Raw genomic sequence first — 21,924 nt, 5'->3', positions numbered from 1 at the left:
CTCTTCATCCTGTCTGAGGAGCATTGCATTGACAGCAACCTGCCGCTGAAGCTGCTTCTCTGTCTCTGGATGGTGCTGAGCAGAGGATGTTCAGGGTTTTCCATGATTGACCGTAGCCTACTCAGCGCCCTCCGCTCTGCCACCGATGTCATACTCTCCAGTTCTGTGCCCACGACAGAGCCCACCTTCCTTACCAGCTTATTAAGACATGAGGCGTCCATCTTCTTAATGCTGCCTCCCCAGCACGCCACCACAAAGAAGAGGGCGCTCTCCACAACTGACCGATAGAACATCTTCAGCATCTCACTACAAACATTGAATGACGCCAGCCTTCTGAGGAAGTACAGTCGACTCTGTGCTTTCCTGCACAGGGCATCTGTGTTGGCAGTCCAGTCTAGCTTCTCGTCTAACTGCACTCCCAGATACTTGTAGGTCTTAACCTGCTCCACACATTCTCCATTAATGATCACTGGCTCCATATGAGGCCTAGGTCTCCTAAAGTCCACCACCATCTCCTTGGTCTTGGTGATATTGAGACGCAGGTAGTTTGAGTTGCACCATATCACAAAGTCCTGTATCAGTTTCCGATACTCTTCCTCCTGACCATTCCTGACACACCCCACTATGGCTGTGTCATCAGCGAACTTCTGCACATGGCAGGACTCCGAGTTATATTGGAAGTTAATAGGTGTTAGGTGAAGTCGGGTGGGTGGGGAGGAGGCGGGGTAGGAAGTAAGAAGCTTGGAGGCGATAAGTGGGAAAAGCAAAGGGCTGGCGGGGGAAGGAATCTGATAGGAAAAGGGAGTGGACCACAGGAGAAAGGGAAGGAGGAGGGGATCCAGTGGGGAGGTGATAGGCAGATAAGGAGAAGGGGAAGGAGCCAGAGTGGGGAATAGAAGAAGAGTGAAGAAGGAGGGGATAAAATTACCAGACAGAAAAATTGATGTTCTTGCCACCAGGTTGGCGGCTAACTGGATGGAATACAAGGTGTTGTTCCTCCACCATGAGGGTGGCCTCATCGTGGCAGAAGAAGCGGCCATGGACCAACACATTGGAATGGGAATAGGAATTAAAATAGCTGAGCCATTGGGAAATTCTGCTTTTTGTGCATGGAGCAGAGGTGACATTAGTGCATGGGGAGAGCTTGGGAGAAACTTAAGTCTGAGGCAGTGTTAGAGCTTTCCAGGTCCACTTCAGAACCTGATGGCAGTGGAGGAGGAGGACATGGGTTAAGGGTGAAAGGTGAAATGTTTAAGGTGAACATGAGGAGGAACTGCTTCACAGAGAGGGAGTGTGGAATGAGCTGGTAACAGAAGTAGTGGATGCAGGTTTGATTTCAACATTTAAGAGAAGTTTGGATAGGTACATAGATGGGAGGGGTATGGAGGGCTATGGACCAGGTGCAGGATAATTGTTTGGCACAGACTAGATGGGCTGAAGTGCCTGTTTCTATGCTGATGTGCTCTATCGCTCAAACGTGTTGTTGAAGTTTGAGGTGTGGGTCTTCAGGCTCCTGTACCTCCTGCTTGATGGCAGTATTTAGAAAGTCCAGATGCTGGGGTCCTGATGATGGATGTCAGCTTTCTGAGGTATAACCTCCTATAGATGCCCTCGATGGTCAGAAGAGCTGTATCTACCACCAACCATTGTCTCTTGCATTTCTGTGTATTGATGCTTCCCTGCCAGGCCATGGTGCAAGCAGTCAGAACACAGTACATCTGTAGAGGTTTGTTAAGGGTCTTCAATGGCATGTCCTATCTCCTTAACTTTCTAAAACAATAGTGGAGATCTGGCATGCTTTCTCCATGGATACATCCTTGTACTGGGCCCAAGGTAGATCCTCTGAGAGACTGACACCTAGGAACTGGTAGCTGCTCACCCTTTCCATCACAGACACTCGTGCATGGTCACCTGACCTCCTCTTCCCGAAGGCCACAATTAGTTCCTTGGACTTGCTGATGTTGAACACAAGGAAGTTGTCACAACGTGTCTAAACCAGCCAATTTACCTCATTGCCATAGGCCTCCTCGTCGCCATCTGTGATTCTGCCAACAACAACAGCTTCATTAGTGAATCGCAGATGGTTTTGGGGCTATGACTGGCCACATCATTGCAGGTAAAGAGAGTAGAGCAGGGGGGCCAAGCCTTCAGGTGCATCTGAGTTGACGACCAGTGAGGAGCTAAGGTTCCCAATCCATAGCACTTGTGGTCACCAAACACATTTCCATTAAGAATCACCCTTATACATATATATTATATCTTTTACATGCATTATATACATATTTTTGGCTGTTTGTCAGTCATCAGTTATGTATAAATTTTCATAGACTATTATAATTCTCTTTTTATTTGTAAATACCAGCGGGAAAATGAATCTGAAGGTAGTATATGGTAACATATACATACTTTAATAATAAATTTACTTTGAACCTTAAACTTTAAATCTTTATATTAAATTGAAATAAAATTATTGTCGCTTCCTTCCAGTCTCAACGCCCAGATGTAATTGACCCAGTGAGTTACTGATCAAAGGCAACAATTGCTTCTATTTATTAGTCTTTTTTAAATAGCTCCCATCTGACCCAGCGCAGTCTGAGGGCTGACCCAGCTCAGTTTGACATCCGGCTCTTTGTGGCTAAGTTCGAACCAGAGTCAGACCAGGGTGAAAATGAGCCTGGGTGACAAACATGACCGAGAGCTGATCTCTGGTTCCAACTGCTCAGCCCAAGAGCACCGTCCATCTACTTGAGGGCTCTGTTTCTGGCTAAGCCTCTTCTGTCCTTTCATACAGACACTGTGGGACTATTCTTAGTTCCTTCCCTTATCGGGTGTTTCTGCCCAGCACAGCAACAGAACACTTGGCTAAGTACAACCTCTGATACTGAAAAGCTGCAGTCAGAATGGAAGACAGTATTGCCCTAGCAATGGGTACCTCCCCAACCTGTCCCAGATGACAGTAGCAAGGACCCTCGCGTCCCCAGACTCTGATACACCACACGGAGTGCAGACAGTTGTTGACACTACACAGTGCCAGATGGCATTTGAATTATTCATTGGGCAGAATGTTTCTTCAGCACAAACAGTGACAACAGGATGTTGGAGACCAAGGATAATTGACAGTGATAGAGGCAGATCAATTTTTTTTAATTGCAATATTAAATGCTTCCCACTTCTTATCCAAAGCATTGATGAGCGACATGGTAGCATAGTGGTTAGCGCAACGTTTTACGGTACAGGTGACCCGGGTTCAATTCCCGCTGCTGCCCGAAAGGAGTTTGTACATTCTCCCCATGGCCTTGTGGGTTTCCTCCGGGTGCTCCGGTTTCCTCCCACAATCAAGGAAGTAACAAGCAGGGTGGACAAAGGAGGGGCAGTGGATGTTATTTACTTAGATTTTCAGAAGGCATTTGATAAGATGCCTCACTGAGCAGGTTTTGAAAGTAATCTAGGCATGTTAGTACTCAAACCTTAGTGTGCAAATAGATAATTGAGTGAGTACTGGTTAAAAGACATCACAATGACACAGCAAGTTTGGACCCGAAACAATGACTGCGATTAGGCCATGATTGACGGCAGTTCAGCCAATAACTGTAAAATTGATTCTTTGCATTGGAACATTGAGTTCTGAGCAGTGGTTGGGTAAAATTAGTCTCTTCAACTGTGGCAGGAAGTGGTTGATAGAGCATCCCATAATTACCTTCCACTCATAAATACCTTAACCAGTCAACAGCAGTTTCGGGTCCTGAGTCTCAGAAATGATGTGCTGGCATTGGAGACAGTCCTGAGGAGGCTTAAATGAATGATCCTGGATATAAAAAGGGTTAATGAGTGAGGACCGTTTGATGGCTCTGGGCTTGTACTCACTGGCGTTTAGAAGAATGAGGTGGGATCTCATTGAAACCTATCAAATATTGAAAAGCCTTGACAGAGTGGACGTGGAGAGAATGTTTCCAATAGCGAAGGATTCTAGGACCAGAGGGCACAGGCTCAGAATAGAAGGAACCCCACTCGGATGGAAAGGATGTTTCCTGTAGTGGGGGAATCTAGGGCCAGAGGGCACAGCCTCAGAATAGAAGGACTCCCTTTACAACACAGATGAGGAGGAATTTCTTTAGCCAGAGGGTGGTGAATCTGTGAAATTTAATGCAGCAGCTGGTTATGGAGGCCACATCACTGGGTATATTTAAAGCAGAGGGTGATGGTCAAAGGTTATAGAGAGAAGGCAGGAGAATGGGGTTGAGAGGGAAAATAATTCTGACTTTGTGGGCTGAATGGCCTAATTCTGCTCGAATGTCTTAACAGTCTGCAATCCAGAACTCGCAGAAAAGCTTGACAAGAGGATTCTGGTTGAAACTGGCTGAAGGTTAAACTGATGTGAAGACGTTATTCCTCACAGAAGGAATAATGCCAGGATGTTATTTTTCACTATAAGCAGGTGGAATGGCGAGGCAATGTTCAGGCTCTGAAATTATTTAAGGAAATTGTGGACTTACTGCATTACAGTAAGTTCAGATGGGGCCAGTGGCCTTATCTACCTTACAGTCTTGACTGACTGACATGTTGCTGGTGTTTAGGGCAGTGTTGAAAGTCCTCCATCTCAGGCAGTGTTCAGAGTTTCCTTCATCATGCCAGTAGCTTCCTCTCAGTTCTCACTACTGTCAGTCATGCAAGTCCCAGGTGGAGACTCAGGAATACCGTCACACTCGGATGTAGAAGGATTCTTCATTGTTGTTTCCATAACAATTTTGTTTTACCAGTCTGGGTTGTTAGCCCGGAGCTGAACCCCTGAAACTGGAGGACCAGTGGACCACTTAGTCTGCCCTTTACCCTTTGACCTGTCTGGTCTGAGTGACCCTACCAAGAGCCAAAGCATAAAACCCTGACTCCAGCCAACATAACTCTCTGGGTCATTGAGGCATCCATGACTCCAAACCCAATGACAATATACCAAAGAGCACAATGCAAGGTCTCAAAAACACCAATGTCTTAAAATGATTAATTAGTCTGCTTTTTTGATAATGGAAAGAGTGACAGTCGGGATATCAAGACTAGAGAGTAGAGTTAGACCAAAGAACTGATTGTGGTTTTCAGAAAGGGTAAGACAAGAGAACTCACTCTAGTTAATACCTCTGACAATCTAACCTGGTTCCAACTTATCAATACAGCTATAAAGAAGGCAAGACAGTGGCTATTATTCATTTGGAGTTCGAGAAGATTTAGTATGTCACCTAAAACACTCAAATTTCTACAGATGTACTGTAGAGAGTATTCTGACTGGCTGCATCGCCATCTGGTATTGGGTGGGGGGGGTGGGTGGGCTACTGCACTGGATAAAACGAAGCTGCAGAGTTGTAAACTTAGTCAGCACTATCATGGCCACTAGCCGCCATAGTACGCAGGACATCTTCAAAGAGTGGTGCCTCAAAAAGGCGGCGTCCATCATTAAGGACCCCACCACCCAAGACATGCTCTCTTCTCACTGCTACTGTCAGGGAGGAGGTACACACTCAGCAATTCAGGAACAGCTTTTTCCCTCTGCCATCTGATTTCTGAATGGACATTGAACCCATGAACACTACCTCATTACTTGTTCTTTTTGCATTATTTACTTGATCTAACTATTTTATGTATAGAATATATACATACCGTAATTCAGTTTGTTCCTATTTTATGTATTGCACTGCATTGCTGCGGCAAGCAAATTTCACAACATATGCCAATGATGTTAAACCTGATTCTGATTAAAATCTACTAGAGAGCAGAATATCTGCTCTTTATTAAATATATTTATTAAATATATTAAATATCTCAAGATATTTTATGTAAATCCAAAAAGGCAGCTGTAACAAATCACCTGATAGATGTCATTGTGTATTCCTGTCTCAGCCTAGGTTACACTTTCAACATTGGAAAACGATTTACAGTGCAGGGCTACCAAAACTAAGCCAAAATGACTCAACCATCATAGCCTCACAAATGCACAGACTTAAATTAGTGAGGCTATTCTAATTGATCAGCAGTTGTGTTAAGTGTGAAGAACAGGAACATCCTTCCCAGCTGGCATTCAGTACATTCACACACAGGTCCCTCCCTCCCTCCCTCCCCCACACAGAGACCATAACCAGGGGAGGAATTATTTTAAACCCACACCTTGATAAATTTAAAGTGCCATCCCTGTGACAGACCAACACAACAATCTGGAATATTAAATTTAGTTCACCACAGAGATTTTAAAGATATTCCAAACAAGCGGCTGCTTTATTTGTGTTTTCACAGAGTCATAACTAGTAGAAGAGAAAACTCCTTTGGATGAAGCTTCATGGATACATCTCAGCCTGAAGACAATTCCAGAACATTCCTCTGAGATCTTTATTCTATTCACTGTCACCACTACCTGACCCAATTCTGTCGGATTTGTATAAAAATGCTTGGGTCTGAGGACGTGATTAACCATATCTGCCCTGCTTTATGAGATCATGTGGGTCATTTTAACTTTTGGCATCAGTGCAGAGTTGTTTAGAGAACAGGCCACTGAGTGAACATCAACATTACCCACAGTCTGTCCTGTGACTTGATCAGCTGGTTAAAAAAAAACAGAGGTTGTGCATGGGCAGAGTGAAAAGCTGGCAAAATGAGGCTGAACTGATGTTTCAAGGAACTTGTGTACAATACTGTGCAAAAGTCTGAGGTAGACATGTATATCTAGGGTGCCCAAGACGTTGGCACCGTTCTGTAGTAATTTTATGTATTGTACTGTACTGCTGCAAAAAAAAACAAATTTCAAGATGACAGTGATGATAAACCTGATTCTGATGGGTCTCGATTGTGGACCGAGAGCGGGAAGGGGGCATGGAGAGGGGAACCAAAATCAGAATCAGGTTTAATATCACCAACATACGCTGTGAAATTTGTTAACTTTGTGGCAGCAGTACAATGTAATACATGATAAATATAGGGAAAAAATGTGAGTTACTGTAAACCTACATTAGTTAAACAAGTAGTGCAAAAACAGAAAGAAAAAGAGTAATGAGTTAGTGTTCATGGGTTCAATGTCCACTAAGAAATCAGATGACAGAGGGCAAGAAGCTGTTCCTGAATCATTGAGTGCGTGATTTCAGGCTTCTGTACCTCCTTTCTGATGGCAACAATAAAAAGAGAGTGTGTCATGGTTGGGGAAAAAAGGAGGAACCAGAGAGACATTCTGTAATGATCAATAATTAAATGTCCTTGCCTGGTGTCTCATGGTTGGGTGCTTTCTGCTCCACTTTGACAAATACAGTACTGTGCAAAAGTCTTAGACACCCCGGTGATACATACGTGCCTAACACTTTAGCACAGTACCGTAGTCATAGAAACAGTGGCCTAAACTGAAAAACAACTTGCTCCCCTGATTAACTATGCTTTTTGGAGCACAGATTCACAGCAATTCATGACACCTTCAAATTCCATTCAGCCAATCACATCTATGCCAGCAAACAGAGGTTTGTCCCTCTTCCCAGCTTTTGGTCCGCATTCCTACAGGTTATGACCTCAAGCTCCTCTGGATTTTTAAAAAATGCGTTGGCTCCAGAGAAGTTCGAGCTGATCATAAAAATACTAAACTTTTGAGGGAAAACTTTCAAAAAGTTAAATACAAAATATGCAGGATTTTTAATATCTAGCTTGCATTAGACTCTAGGCACCAGAATTGAGTGTAAATAAGGATGGGAGACCATCAAATCTGTTCCACCACTGAAGAGTTAGAACTGTGACTTGATACACCTATGACTGGCACAGCTCCAACACCATATTCAGGTTGGCTGACAACACCACTGTTGTTGGCCAAATCAAAGGTGGTGATGAATCAGCATATGTGAGGGAAATTGACAATCTGAATTAGTGGTGCCATAACGACAACCTCTCACTCAATGTCAGTAATACCAAGGAACTGATTATTGACTTCAGAAGGAGGAATACAAAAGGTCCATGAGCCAGTCCTCATCAGGGGTCAGAGGTAGAAAAGTGGCCCCTCCCCTATCTATATTACTGGGCTTCGGCCCTCTCTTTACCCACCCCCCATTCCTGATGAAGGGTCTCGGCCCGAAATGTTGGCTACTCTTTTCTCACGGATGCTACCTGACCTGCTGAGTTCTTCCAGCGTTGTGTTCATATTCTTCAGCAACTTGAAATTCCTGGGTGTTATTATTTCGGAGGACCTGTCCTGGGTCTAGTGTGTAAACACAAGTGTAGTTATGAAGAAAGCACAGCAGCACCTCTACTTCCTTAGGAGTTTGCAGAGATTCAGCATGACATCCAAATTTTTAATTAACTTTCACAGATGTGTAGTGGTGAATATATTAACTGGCTGCATCCAATGCACTTGAATGGAAAGTCCTAGAAAACGCAGTGGCCCAGTCCGTCACAGGTAAAGCCCTCCCCACCATTGAGCACATCTACAGGAAGAGCACCCTTCATCAGGGACCCCCACTGCCCAGGTCATGCTCTCTGCTCGCTGCTGCCATCAGAAAGGCGGTACAGGAGCCTCAGGACTCACACCACCAGCTTCAGAAATAGTTACTACCCCTCAACGATCTCGAGCAGCAAATGATAACTTCACTCAACTTTGCTTACCCCATCTTTGAAATGTTCCAACATCCAAAGGATTCACTTTCAAAGATTCTTCATCTCATGTTCTCAATATTTATTGCTCTTATTTCTTTAACATTAGTTCTTTCTATTTGTATTTGCACCATTTCAGGATCAACGTCAGGTTTATTATCACCGCCATGTCTTGTGAAATTTTTAACTTAGCAGCAGCAGTACAATGCAATACATGATAATATAGAAAGAAAAATAAATAAATGTAATAGATTAAAAATAGTGCAAAAACAGAGATAATAAATATTTTAAAAGTGACGTAGTGTTCAAGTATTCAATATCCATTTAGGAATTAGATGGCGGAGGGGAAGAAGCTTTTCCTGAATCGCTGAGTGTGTGCCTTCAGGCTTCTGTACCTCCTTCCTGATAGTAATAATGAGAAGAGGGCATGTCATGGGTGGTGGGGGTCCTTGATGATTGATGTCACCTTTCTGAGGCACCGCTCCCTGAAGATGTCTTGGATACTATGGAGGGTACTACCCAAGATGGAGTTGACTGATTTTAGAACTTTCTGTAGCTTCTTTCAGTCCTGTGCAGTAGCCACCCCACCCATACAAGACAGTGATGCAGCCTCTCAGAATGCACTCCACGATACATCTATAGAAGTTTTTTCAAATTCCTAATGAAATATAGATGCTGTCTTGTCTTCTTTATGATGACATTGATTATGTTGGACCAGGTTAGATCCTCAGAGATTGTGACACCCAGAACTTAAAATTGCTCACTCTCTCCACTTCTGATCCCTCTGTGAGGATTGGTTTGTGTTCCTTCATCTTACCCTCTCTGAAATCCACAATCAGCTCTTTCTTCTTATTGACGTTGAGTACCAGGTTGTTGCTGTGACACCACTCCACTAGTTGGCATATCTCACTCCTGTACACCCTCTCATCTCCATCTGTGATTCTACCAACAATGGTTGTATCATCAGCAAATTTTTAGATGGTATTTGAGTTATACCTAACCACACAGTGATAGGTATAGAGAGAGTAGAGCAGTGGGCTAAGCACACACCCCTGAGGGGCACCAGTGTTGATCGTCAGCAAAGAGGAGATATTATCACCAATCCACACAGATTGTGATATTCCAGTTAGGAAGTCAAGGATCCAATTGCAGAGGGAAGTACAGAGGCCCAGGTTCTGCAGCTCATCAATCAGGACTGTGGGAATGACGATGTTAAACGCTGAGCTACAGTCAATGAACAGCATCCTGACATAGGTATTTGTATTGTCCAGGTGATCTAAGGCCATATGGAGAGCCATTGAGATTGCATCTGCCATTGACCTATTGTAGTGATAGGCAAATTGCAATGGGTCCAGGTCCTTGCTGAGGCAGGAGTTCATTCTAGCCATGATCAACCTTTCAAGGCATTTCATCACCACAGATGCGAGTGCTACTGGGCAATAGTCATTAAGGTAGCTCACACTACTCTTCCTGGGCACTGGTATTACTGTTGCCCTTTTGAAGCAAGTGAGAACTTTCAACTGTAGCAGGGAGCCGTTGAAAATGTCCTTGAATACTTCTGCTAGTTGGTTGGCACAAGTTTTCAGAGCCTTACCAGGGACTCTATCAGGGCCTGCCACTTTGAGAGGGCTCCCAAAGTGTCTCAAAGACAGCCTGACATTGGTCTCCGAGACAGAGATCACAGGCTCACAAGGTGCAGCAGGGATCTTCACAGCTGGAGTTACATTCTCCCTTTCAAAGTGGGCATAGAAGGCATTGAGTCCATCTGGTAGTGAAGCAGATTGGGCTTCACTTTGTAGGAAGTAATGTCTTGCAAGCCCTGCAAGAGTTGGCGTGCATCTGATGTCGCCTCCAACCTTGCTTGGAATTGTTTCTTCGTCCTTGAAATAGCCCTCCGCAAATCATACCTGGTTTTCTCATACAGGCCTGGGTCACCAGACTTGAACGGCACAGATCAAGCCTTCAGCAGACGACGTACCTCCTGTTTCATCCATGGCTTTTGGTTTGGGAATGTACAGCAAGTCTTTGTAGGCACACACTCATCCACACAGGTTTCAATGAAGTTGGTAACAACTGCAGCATTCTCATCCAGGTTCGAAGATGAATCCCTGAATACAGTCCAGTCCACCGATTCAAAGCAGTCCTTGTGCTTCCCTTGTCCATACTTTCTTGGTCCTTACTACCTGTGCTGCAGTCTTCAGTCTCTGTCTATACTCAGGGAGAAGTACAGCCAGGTGATCAGACTTCCCGAAGTGAGGGCGTGGAATAGCACGGCAGGCATTTTGACGGTGGTGTAACAATGGTTCAGTCTGTTGGTTCCTCTGGTATTGCAAGTGATTTGTTGATGATAATTATTTAGTGACTTTTTCAAGCTGGCCTGGTTAAAATACCCCAAAATGATGTTGAAGGCATCAGGGAGTGTTTTTTCATGCATTTTAATCCCATTGCTCAGATCATCAAAAGCCTGTTTGACATTGGCCTGAGGTGGAATGTACACCGCTACCAAAAAGATCGCAGAAATCTCCCAAGGCAGGTAAAATGCATGGCACTTAATTGTGAGATAGTCCAGGTTTGGTGAACAGAAATGGGACAACACTGATACATTTGTGCACCAAGAGGTATTGATCATGAGGCATACACCTCCCACCTCTGCTTTTGTGAGACTCAGCAGTCCTATCCTGGTGGTGTATCACTATAAACCATCAATCTGAATCCCTGCGTCTGGTACAGAAAGGTTCCATGAAACAAAGGGTGAAAGCAGTCCTAATGCCCCTCTCATACAAGCACCTTCGCTTAAGATCTTCAATTTTATTTTCTAGAGACTGTTTACCAGCAAGAGAGTCAATATTGAGAGTCGAAACCCGTTTTCTTAAACGCACCTGTATCCCTGACCAGCATCCATGTTTCACAATCGACACTGTTCCCATTGGTTTTAAGCAGCAATAGGTTATTCAATCGCATTAAGACATCTTCATTAACTGTACAGACATCGGAAGCAGTTGTGATTCTCAGCTGTATCAGGCTGAAACAGGAATATTTAATCGTATCCATCAAGCTGTGCTGACGAGAACAGTCGCCTTCAAGGCGCCCCTGAAGTTTGTTATGTTTACACACAGTTGGTGTGGTCTTTCATTGATTCTGTTATGGTTGTTATGCTATGGATTTATGAGTATGCCCCCAAGAAAATGAAACTCAGGGTTCTATATAGTGACATATATGTACTTAAATAATAAATATTCTTTTAAGATCAGGACTGATTTGATACCATTTATCTGTTTTGACCTTTATTAATAACAGGATGAGGTTTGTATTCCACTTAGTTTAATAATTTTAGATTCTTTAAAGACTGGCAATATTTTTAAGGCTACCCTTGGTAAATAATTAACCCAATTTTATGAGCTCTAAACTAGGTCTGTGTTTATAAAAGTGCTGATAAAAAGCAGGGTGTTTTCTTGTAGAGTGTATCTGAGACAAGTTAAAGCATGGAAGAAGGCCATTTAACCCACCAAGAATGTTCTTAATGCTGTGCTATATAAACTCTTAAGTTCAACAACAAATGTGAAATGCACCCACTGATAAGGGAACTGCTGTTCCTGTTTTCTCTGTTCAGAGATTGGTGAGATAAAGCTTTCCTGAGCTTGGGTGTTAACAGCATAAAGTTCCTACCATGTGAACTCATGACTTAAAGAGGCCCTCTAGATTGCTGTAAGAGGATCCACCTACAGGGGGCACTGACACAAGAAAGCGGTGCCCATAATCAAGGACCCCCACCATCCAGGCCACGCTCTCTTTTCACTGCTGTCGTCAGGAATAAGGTACAGGAGCCCTGGGTCCCAGAATATCATGTTCAGGAACAGTTATTATCCCTCAACCATCAGGATCCTGAACCAGACAGGCTAACTTCCCTCAGCTCAACAGTGAACTGATTCCACAACTTATGGAGGCACTTTCAAGGACTCTAGAACTCATGTTCTCAATAATGTTTACTTATTTTGTATTTCCACAGTCTGCCTTCTTTGCACATTGGGTGCTTGTGAGCTTTTCTATGTGTATGTGTGTAGATTCTAATATATTTCTTTGTATTTACTGTGAATGCCCACAAGAAAATGACAGTGCATACTTTGATAATAAACTTACTTTGAACTTTTGAGTTTGGCTTTTTGCATTTTGACATGGGTTCAGAAATATCAGGAAGATGAACTGAGGAAGTCCTCAAGCACGTGGACTGAAGTGAAGAGTCACACCTAATCTACACTCAGTCTCCACCATAAAATGAGCAGGAAACCCAGCTCATAACTGAGAAACAGCACCATCACCATTCACCTGGAAATAGCCCACGCAGCCCTGATGGTCGGGAAAAAGGTGGTAAATTTCCGGGTGTTGCATACCCTGCCGTTGCATAGGAAGGTGCCAGGGGTAGGATTGTGAGCATTTGTCAGTGTGGAAGAGTAACCAAATATCCAATTCAGAAAGATTCCTTCAGAAAGCTAAAACACAGATGTGCCGGGAGAGAGATCATAAACTACAGGGGATGGTCGACTGAATATGGAGATCGGTGTGACTGAAGGGCAGAGCAAGGGGAAATACCTGATGATTCTGATTGGGACAAGAAGGGTCAAGGTCAGAAATGCTGGAAATGGAGAAGACTTGGTCAACTGCATGAAGACAGTTAACGAGGGTGAAGTTGAAACTTTGGTTAAGGAAAGAGAAAGACATATTGGTGTGAAAGGTGGCACCATCTAAACAGATCCTGGCAAAACCAGAAAAATCATGGGAATAGAGTAAAGTCCTTATAAGTAGCGAGGAATGGTGGTCAAATAAGCTGTGGGGATCCATGGTTTAATCATGGATACTCTTCACTGAAATGGAGGAGAAAGGGAAGAGTTGAAGCTAGAAAGCAGGAAGGTGAGAACAGAATGGAAAATGGCAGCCAGTGAAAATTTCCAATTCATGCAGCACTGTCGCTCTATCAATGTACCACAGAATGAAGCACAGGAGGGACGAAACAAATAATTTTTCCACAAACCCCATGGGGAGATGGGCTTTGCTTAGACCTGTACAGATCCCCAAACCTGTCTGGAAGACTGAAACACAGTCAGGGGAGTTGTTACAGAACTTAAGATTAAGTTCAAACCAGGTGAAGGAGGGTATTAGAGAGGAAGAAGCAAAGGGTCCTGAAGTAATCCTGGTGTGGAATGGAGCTTGAGGGAGATTAGATGCTTAGTGTGAAAATAGGAGAGAATTGGTTAAAAGAAACTGGGAATTGTCAATGTGGTGGAAAACATCAGTCGCAAGTGCTGTAGGTGGTGATGGGAGTACAGGAGTACAACATTGCCTAGTTAGGAAGGGATGTAATTCATGGACAAGGTGAAGCAATAGGACGGTACTGTTTGTGAATTAATGGGGGGGAGGGGGGTTGTGCTTTTTTCTAATATACAGTGGATTCCACTAAATTGGGCTATCAGTAGATGGGGGAAGACACTTATTGGGACAACTCTTAAAGAACAAAAACTAATCAAGAAAATAGCTAGGATTCCCTTCATTTATTTGGGATGCTATGCCGCTTAGATGGAGCAGGAGACTGGTGCTGAACAGTTTCTATCTAGTGTCAGTCACATGCACTTGTGTGTCCTGTACACACTGCATTGTGGTTACAGCAATCAGATTATAAATACAGGTGTCCCCCGCTTTATGAATGTTTGCTTCACGCCACTTCACTTTTACAAAGGAACCTGTTTTCACATTACAAAGAGGATTTTTGCTTTCACAAAAATTTTTCCCATATAAATTAATGGTTCTTCACTTTACACCATTTCGGCTTAAGGAAGGTTTCAAAGGAATGTTCTACCTTTGTAAAGGGAAGAACACCTGTACTGTCAGATGTGGGCATTTGGTCGAGAAAGCAGTGATTTTTGTCACAGATAGTTAGTGACAACGAAGCAGTCAGACAATTCAGAACTGCTTACCCACTGCGGTTTCAAACAATCAGGATTGGAGCTGCCAAAAACGGCCGGGAGAGAAAATGAAACAATTCCACTACTTCATCAAGTTAGGAACTACAAAGAATTTGAAGGTATTGGCAATCATTTCCATTATTACAATGAAAATGAAGATTTGGAGGATGCAATTGTCGATAGCATTATAGTGAGGCAGTCCATTATCTACACCAGATGTCTGCTCTGATTTTGTTCATTTACAGTCAATTAAAAGAACGAGGCAGCATACACGTACAATGAAAGAATTCCTCTGTCGATAACAATTACAAACTAATGCACAGCTTTATAGTACTGTAATAGCATTTATAGTCTTCTAATTTTTTCTCTATTTCCTCGAAATGCATAATTTTTAATTCAGTTGAATGGTAGTTTGTATATTTAAACCATTTTAACTATTTCCATGAAAGTTTGGCTAATGCAGCCATTTGAAAAATATTTACAAGAATAAACTGTGCAAGGCCTTTTAATTCTCGCGTTCACAGTCAATGCTTTCTCTGATGCAATCAGCATTCAGTTAAAGCTCCACTGCATCCTCTCTAAAGCTTCCACATCCTTCCTATAATAAGGTGACAAAAACTGAACACAATACTCCAAGCCTGGTCTAAGCAGAGTTTTACAGAGCTGCAGCATTACCTCGTGGCTCTTGAAAGCAATCCACCAACTAATGAAGACCAACACACCAAACGATTCTTAGCAACCCTTACCAACCTACATGGCAACTTTGAGGGATCTGAGGGTGTGAACCCCAAGGTCCCTGCCATTAACCCTGTATTCTGCTGACAAATTTGACTTTCCAAAGTGAATCACTTCACACTTTTCCAAGTTGAACTCCATCTGTCACTTCTCAACCCGGCTCTGCATGCTATCAATGTCTCCTTATAGCACTCAACAACCTCTTACACTATCCAACAACTTTCATGTCATCTGCAAACTTCCAACCCACCTTTTCACTTCCTCTTGCAAGTTCTTAATAAACTTGGATCTAGCAGTTTCTTTTGCCTTCAGACTCATGCATTTGAAAACTCAAATATAGTTTCTCATCCACATTTCACATCCACATTTCTGCACAGTTTCAAGTTCCTGGGCGTCAACATCTCTGTGGATCCATCCTGGGCTCAACATATTGGCGCAATTACAAAGAAGCACAACAGCAACAATATTTCATAGGGAGTTTGAGGAGAATTGGTGCATCACCAAAGACCCTAGCAAATTTCTAAAGATGTACCCTGGACAGTATTCTAACTGGCTGTATCAATGTCTGGTATGGAGAGGTCACTGCACAGGATTGGAAAAAGTTGCAGACGGCTGAAAACTCAACCAGCTCCATCATGGCCACTAGTCTCTTCGGCATCGAGATATCTTCAAAAAAGTGTCACCCATCATTAAGGAGCTTCATCACTCAGGACAATACTTAGAGAGGCTGGTCAAGGACTACATCTGCAGCATGCTACCACCCACACTGGACCCCCTACAATTCGCCTACCAACACAACCGATCAACTGATGATGCAATAGCCACAGCTCTACATATAGTCCTTACACATCTGGAGAAGATGGATGCTTATGTGAGAATGCTGTTCTTGGACTACAGCTCAACATTCAATACCATAATTCCCTCCAGGCTCGACAAGAAGCTCAGAGACCTCGGCCTTCACCCTGCCTTGTGCAGCTGGATCCTGGACTTCCTGTCACATCGCCGGCAGGTAGTAAGAGTGGGCTCCCTCATCTCTGCCCCTCAACACAGGTTCCCCTCAGGGCTGTACCCTAAGCCCCCTCCTTTACTCTCTGTAACCCATGACTGCGTCGTCACCCACAGCTCCAAACTGCTAATTAAATTTGCTGACAACACTACTCTGATTGGCCTAATCTCAAATAATAATGAGGCAGCCTACAGAGAAGAAGTCATCACCCTGACACAGTGGTGTCAAGAAAACAACCTCCCCCTCAATGTCGCAAAAACAAAGGAGCTGGCTGTGAACTACACGAGGAATGGAGACGGGCTAGCCCCTCGTGACATCTGGAGTTGAGCTTTAAGTCCCTCAGCATAAACATGGTCTCTGCATACCGGCAGTGTGGTGAAAAACGCACAACAACGCCTCTTTCATCTCAGACGGTTGAAAAGGTTTGGTGTGGGCCCTCAAGTCCTAAGAACTTTCTACAGGGGCACAATTGAGAGCATCCTGACTGGCTGCATCACTGCCTGGTATGGGAACTATACGTCCCTCAATCGCAGGACTCTGCAGAGAGTGGTGCAGACAGCCCAGCGCATCTGTAGATGTGAACTTCCCACTATTCAGGACATTTTACAGAGACAAGTGTGTAAAAAGGTCCTGAAGGATCATTGGGGACCAGTGTCACCTCAACCTGAAACTGTTTGTTCCAGCTGTTACCATCCAGGAAACGGTACCGCAACATAAAATCCAGGACCAACAAGCTCTTCTTCCACCAGACCATCAGACTGATTAATTCATGCTGATACAATTGTATTTCTATGTTATATTGACTATCTTGTTGTACATACTATTAATTATAAATTACTATAAATTGCACATTGCACATTTAGAGACGTAACATAAAGATTTTTACTCATGTATATGAAGGATGTAAGTAATAAAGTCAATTAAATGCACTCTTCTCATTGCTGTTATCTGCAGAAGGTAAAGGAGCCGTAGACACACAATGCTTCAGGAGCAGCTTCTGTCAGAACATCACCTCACAATTTACTCTCTGTTTTCACTGCTTGTTTTTTTTTAAATGTTTAAATGAATGAATACCACCTCACTAATTTTTTGCCCTCTTTTTGCACTGATTTAATTTCATATATAAAGTTGTAATTTAGCTTATGCATTGCACGGAACTGCTACCACAAAATAACAAATTTCACAACATAAACCTGAGGATCCTGATTCTGAGAAAACAACACTTCTCAGTTCTATCCATTAACTCAATCTCCAATTTCCTACTGTAACTTCCTGCGCCTAACTACAAAATTTAATTGCATCTTCCAGCATTGCCACCTGAAAACTGAAATCCCCGTATAATTGTATTTCTGTGAGCCAGTGATTACTGTATGGTGAAAAACTGAAGCCCTTCTACAGCTTCCTGAAGGAAAGTGCACATCACAGAGCAGAAATCAAGGTTATTCCTTTGATTCCCCACTCTCTGTCATCTACAGTGTTACTCTTGCCACAAAGTTATCACTCAGGAAAGAGCGTTGACTCAATCTTCTACCAAGGAAGGACTAGAGAGCTACAGTCAAACACATGGAAAGATTTGCGTATTTGAGGCACAGACATGCCAAAGTGATGTGCCAAAGAAAGGGGGTAAGTGAAAGGAGAAGTTATGGTCACAAGAGATTCTGCAGCTGTCGGATATCCTGACCAACACACAAAATGCCGCAGGAACTCAGCAAGTCAGGCAGTATCAATGGAAATGAATAGACAGTCAACGCTTCAGGCTGAGACCCTTCGGGATTGAGAAGGAAGGGGGTAGATGATAGGGAGAGGAGAAAGAGGTTAGCTAGAAAGTGATAGGTGAAGCTAGGTGGTTGGGAAAGGTCAACGGGTGGAGAAGAAGGCATGAAAGAGGATGTAAGCAGCAATGGGGCTGTAGTGGGAGGAGGAATTATCTAGCAGAAGGATTTCCAAAAGGGTTCAAAATCTAGGCTAAGATCAAACAGCAAACAGGATACTTTGACCTGGGTGGGAATGAAGTCACAAGCAAGAGTACAATGCCTTCTGTCTAAAATGATCTGATGGTTTCAGACTCACCAGGACTTAATTACAAAAAGCTCCACCTCACCTCCACAAATGGTAGACTCAGTGATGGGAAGTAGGGCTGTAAGTGGACAAGCCAGGAATGGAAGGTGATCAAAAACCCCAGCTAATGTCCCTGACCAGCTTTGCGGGTGAGGTAAAGACAGGCAAAATGGGTGATGGAGACCAGAGGTGACCTTGCAAAGGTCAGCTGCTAGTGAACTCCAGGCAGAGGTGGGGGCAGGATAATGGGAAAGACCTGACCCTCGAGGAAGAGACGGTGTAGGGGTACAGCGGTGGTAATCATGTTGAATTTCACAATCTCAGAAATTATGATGTGATTTGACTTGAATGGTCTGAAAGCTGGGGAGGGTCAGTCAGGATATATATTCAAATGAAGTACCGCTCTAAAACTGCCACACAGAGGAGCGATTGGGTGAGTGCCCTCGGTAATATGATTTGAGACATCGCCTGGTCCCAAGCTCACCTGAAGCCATCCTCTCCCGCATGAAGTGCCTCCGGCACGGACGGGGAGCTGACCCTCAGCCCGGGCTGTTCCTGGTCCACTGCACCGCTCATCCTGCAAGAGCGAGAGATAACAGATGGAAACGATATCCAGGAGAGAGAAGAAACATCAAACAGAATGTATATATTTGTATCTATCCACCGAAGGCAGGCTCTGCGGGGAAGACGTACTCTGTGGGGTTGTATCGCGGAAGGTCACACTTCGTCCTGGGCTCCTGCTCGGTGAATGAAGGAGCCTTTCGCGAGCGGGGATGGTGCAGGTGCCCGTCCTTCGGGCGGCGATCTCCGGCTCTGCAGCCGCAGAACCCTCACCGGTGACGGCAGGCTGTGCCGCCTGGACTCCGGGCGCGCCGCCCGCTGCACGCCCTGACGTCAATACCACCAAGAGCAGCCACTTAAAGGGGAAACACTGAGCAAGGGGGTATTGGTCCGACAGACGCACCCTCCCACATAATCCAAAAGCTTGCGGTCCCTCCCTCCTGTCCCCTCAAAGTTTGGGACCATTGAGCACATCTCCGCGGAGAAAGCAACATCCATCCCGATTCCACACCACCCAGACCACGCTCTCTTCTCGCTGCTGCCATCAGGTACAAGGTACTCACACAACCAGGTTCAGCCACAGTTATTACCCCTCGACCATCAGGCCCTTGAACCAGTGGGGGTAACTTCACTCCACTTGCCCCATCTTTGAAACGTTCCCACAACCTATGGATGGACTCGCTTTCAATGACTTTTCACCTCATATCCTCGATATTTTTTTCTTGTTTATCTGCGCAGTTTGTTGTACTTTACACACTGGCTGAACGCCCAAGTTGCTGTGATTCTGTTATGGATTTGAGTATGCCCACAAGAAAATGAATCTCAGGGTTGTATATGGTGACATAGATGTACTTTGATAATAAATTGACTCTAAACTTTGTAATCCTTCTGGATTTTACCCAACTGAGCCAATAGCCGGTGTCAGACTATTCTCCAAGGACGTCACGAGCCTCTGTAGACCCTAAATTCTTCGGTAAGTATCACTGGAGAGCAACTGAATTAACAAAAATATTGGTTTAATCCATTAGACACTGTAAAGTATATAGACAGGCAGGTGAACATGTTCAAAACATAGAGCAGTACTGTACAATGCAGGCCTTTCAGCCCACAGTGTTGTGCTGACCCATATAAAACTACCATTAATCCAACCTTGCCCCATAACACTCCACTTTTTACATCCAATGTTCAAAGTAAATTTTATTATCAAAGTACATAAATGTCACCTTATACAACCCTGAGATTCATTTTCCTCTGGTGGTACTCAGTGAGAAGAGAGCTTGGCAAATCTATAGATAACACGATCAGTGAAAAATCCACTAGACTGCAGAAGAAATAAACTGTGCAAATGCAGATACAAATAAGTAGCAATAAATAAGAACATGAGATAGTGAGATCAAGTGTCCTTAAAGTGAGACCATCGATTGTGGGAACATCTCAATGATGAGCCAAATGAGTGTAGTTATCCCCTTTTATTCAGTAGCCTGATGATTAAGGGGTAGCAACTGTTCTTGAACCTGGTGGTGCAAGTCCTGGGGTTCTTGTACCTTCTACTTGCTGGCAACAGTGACAAGAGTGCGTGGCCTGGGTGGCAGGGGTTTCTGATGATTGATGCTGCTTTCCTCGAGTTTGTTTCGGTCACCCGCCACTCTCTGTGTGAAAACCTTGCCTCTGCCATCTCCACGAAACTTTCCTCCACTCACCTGAAACAAATGTCCTCAGGTATTGGCCATTGCTGCCTGGGAAAAAGATGCCAGCTGTCCACTTGATCTATACCTCCCAAATCTTATACACCTCTATCAAGTGTTAATTAGTAAGGGCATCAAAGGCAGGAGAATGGGGTTGAGAGGGATAATAAATCAGCCATGATGGAATGGCAAAGAGACTTGATGGGCTGAATGGCCTAATTCTTCTTCTAAGTAACGGCCTTGAAGCTTCTCATCCTCATTCATTCCACAGAGTAACACCATAGCTTTCTCAACCTTTGCTCAATGGGCATATTCTCCGATTGTTCTGTCCATCCTACCAGGATCAATCGTCTCTTCCACACTCCCTTCCAGCTGCTGCTGCCGCATTCTCGTATTCTTAATTCTACCTCTCTCCCTCCTGTTCTTACTTTTGCAATTTTTGCACTGCTTTGTGATAGAAGCTGTCCCCGAGCTTTGTGGTATGAGCTTTCAGGATTTACTATTCTCTTTTGAAGAGGCAAATACATTGGGGTATTTCAGAGACACGTAGATAGGCGCATGGTTGGTTGAATAATGGCAGGATACTTGGGGGGAGGGTCAGGTCTTCGAGTAAGTTAAAAGGTCAGCACAACATCGTGGGCCAAGGAGCTTGTACTATGCTGTGGTGTTCTGTGTTTGACGTTCAGATCACTCTGAAGTCTTTGCACCATTCAGCTGTTTTCTGCTCAGTGTTTAGTTTGTCATTATCTCCATTATCTCTGCGAGGAAATTCAAACCCTGGTATACGCATCAACACGCTAATCTCAATCTAATCTACTCCTGAAGGGCACCGGGAGGTACGTGCACGTTAACATGAACTGGACACTTTGTATGCCCTATTCACAGGAAATGCCCAAGGAACCCAGTAGATCAGGCAGCATCCATGCAAATGAATAAATAGTTGAGATTTTTGGCCAAGACTATTCCAAACAGAGTTAATATTTTGGGTTGAATACCCTCCATCTGGGTGGAGGAGCGGAGATATGTTTCTACCAAAGGAGGTGGGCGTTCCTCTGCTAACCTGCAGGTCACTCTTGGACAAGGTGTAGCACCTGCTTAACCCCCAATCAGGGTCATGTGAAGTCAGGGGAGCAGGTGGTGGATGGCCGTATGAACAGCTAATGCATATCACAAGTCCTGGTTATGTGACCACTGATGCCAGGCTGGCAGTCTCTGAAGAGAATTGATAATGGCCGGGGTCACCCATCTTGTAAAGACACTGAGCAGAAGAAAGCAATGGCCAAACACTCCTTCAGAAAAATTTGCCAAGAACAATAATGGTCAGGGA

At 44.0% G+C, this 21,924-nt stretch overlaps 1 protein-coding gene across 5 annotated transcripts in view; it reads right to left on the bottom strand.

The window, feature by feature from the left end:
* The window catches only part of inpp5jb (inositol polyphosphate-5-phosphatase Jb), a 122,594-nt gene extending 103,364 nt beyond the window's left edge, over positions 1 to 19,230 (bottom strand). For 3 of the 5 annotated variants that reach the window (XM_059987990.1, XM_059987994.1, XM_059987993.1), the window contains exons 1-2: positions 19,045 to 19,230; positions 18,836 to 18,928 (exon numbers count right to left, since the gene is read on the bottom strand). In XM_059987990.1, coding sequence (XP_059843973.1) covers positions 18,836 to 18,927 — 92 coding nt within the window. In that variant the 5' untranslated portion in view covers position 18,928; positions 19,045 to 19,230. The other 2 variants (XM_059987992.1, XM_059987991.1) reach the window with 2 other exon arrangements.
* Between the last annotated feature and the right edge of the window lie 2,694 nt (positions 19,231 to 21,924).

Source organism: Hypanus sabinus, chromosome 13, assembly GCF_030144855.1.
Source record: "Hypanus sabinus isolate sHypSab1 chromosome 13, sHypSab1.hap1, whole genome shotgun sequence".
NCBI classification, from domain to species: Eukaryota; Metazoa; Chordata; class Chondrichthyes; order Myliobatiformes; family Dasyatidae; genus Hypanus; species Hypanus sabinus.
This window is presented reverse-complemented; position numbering and strand designations above follow the sequence as displayed.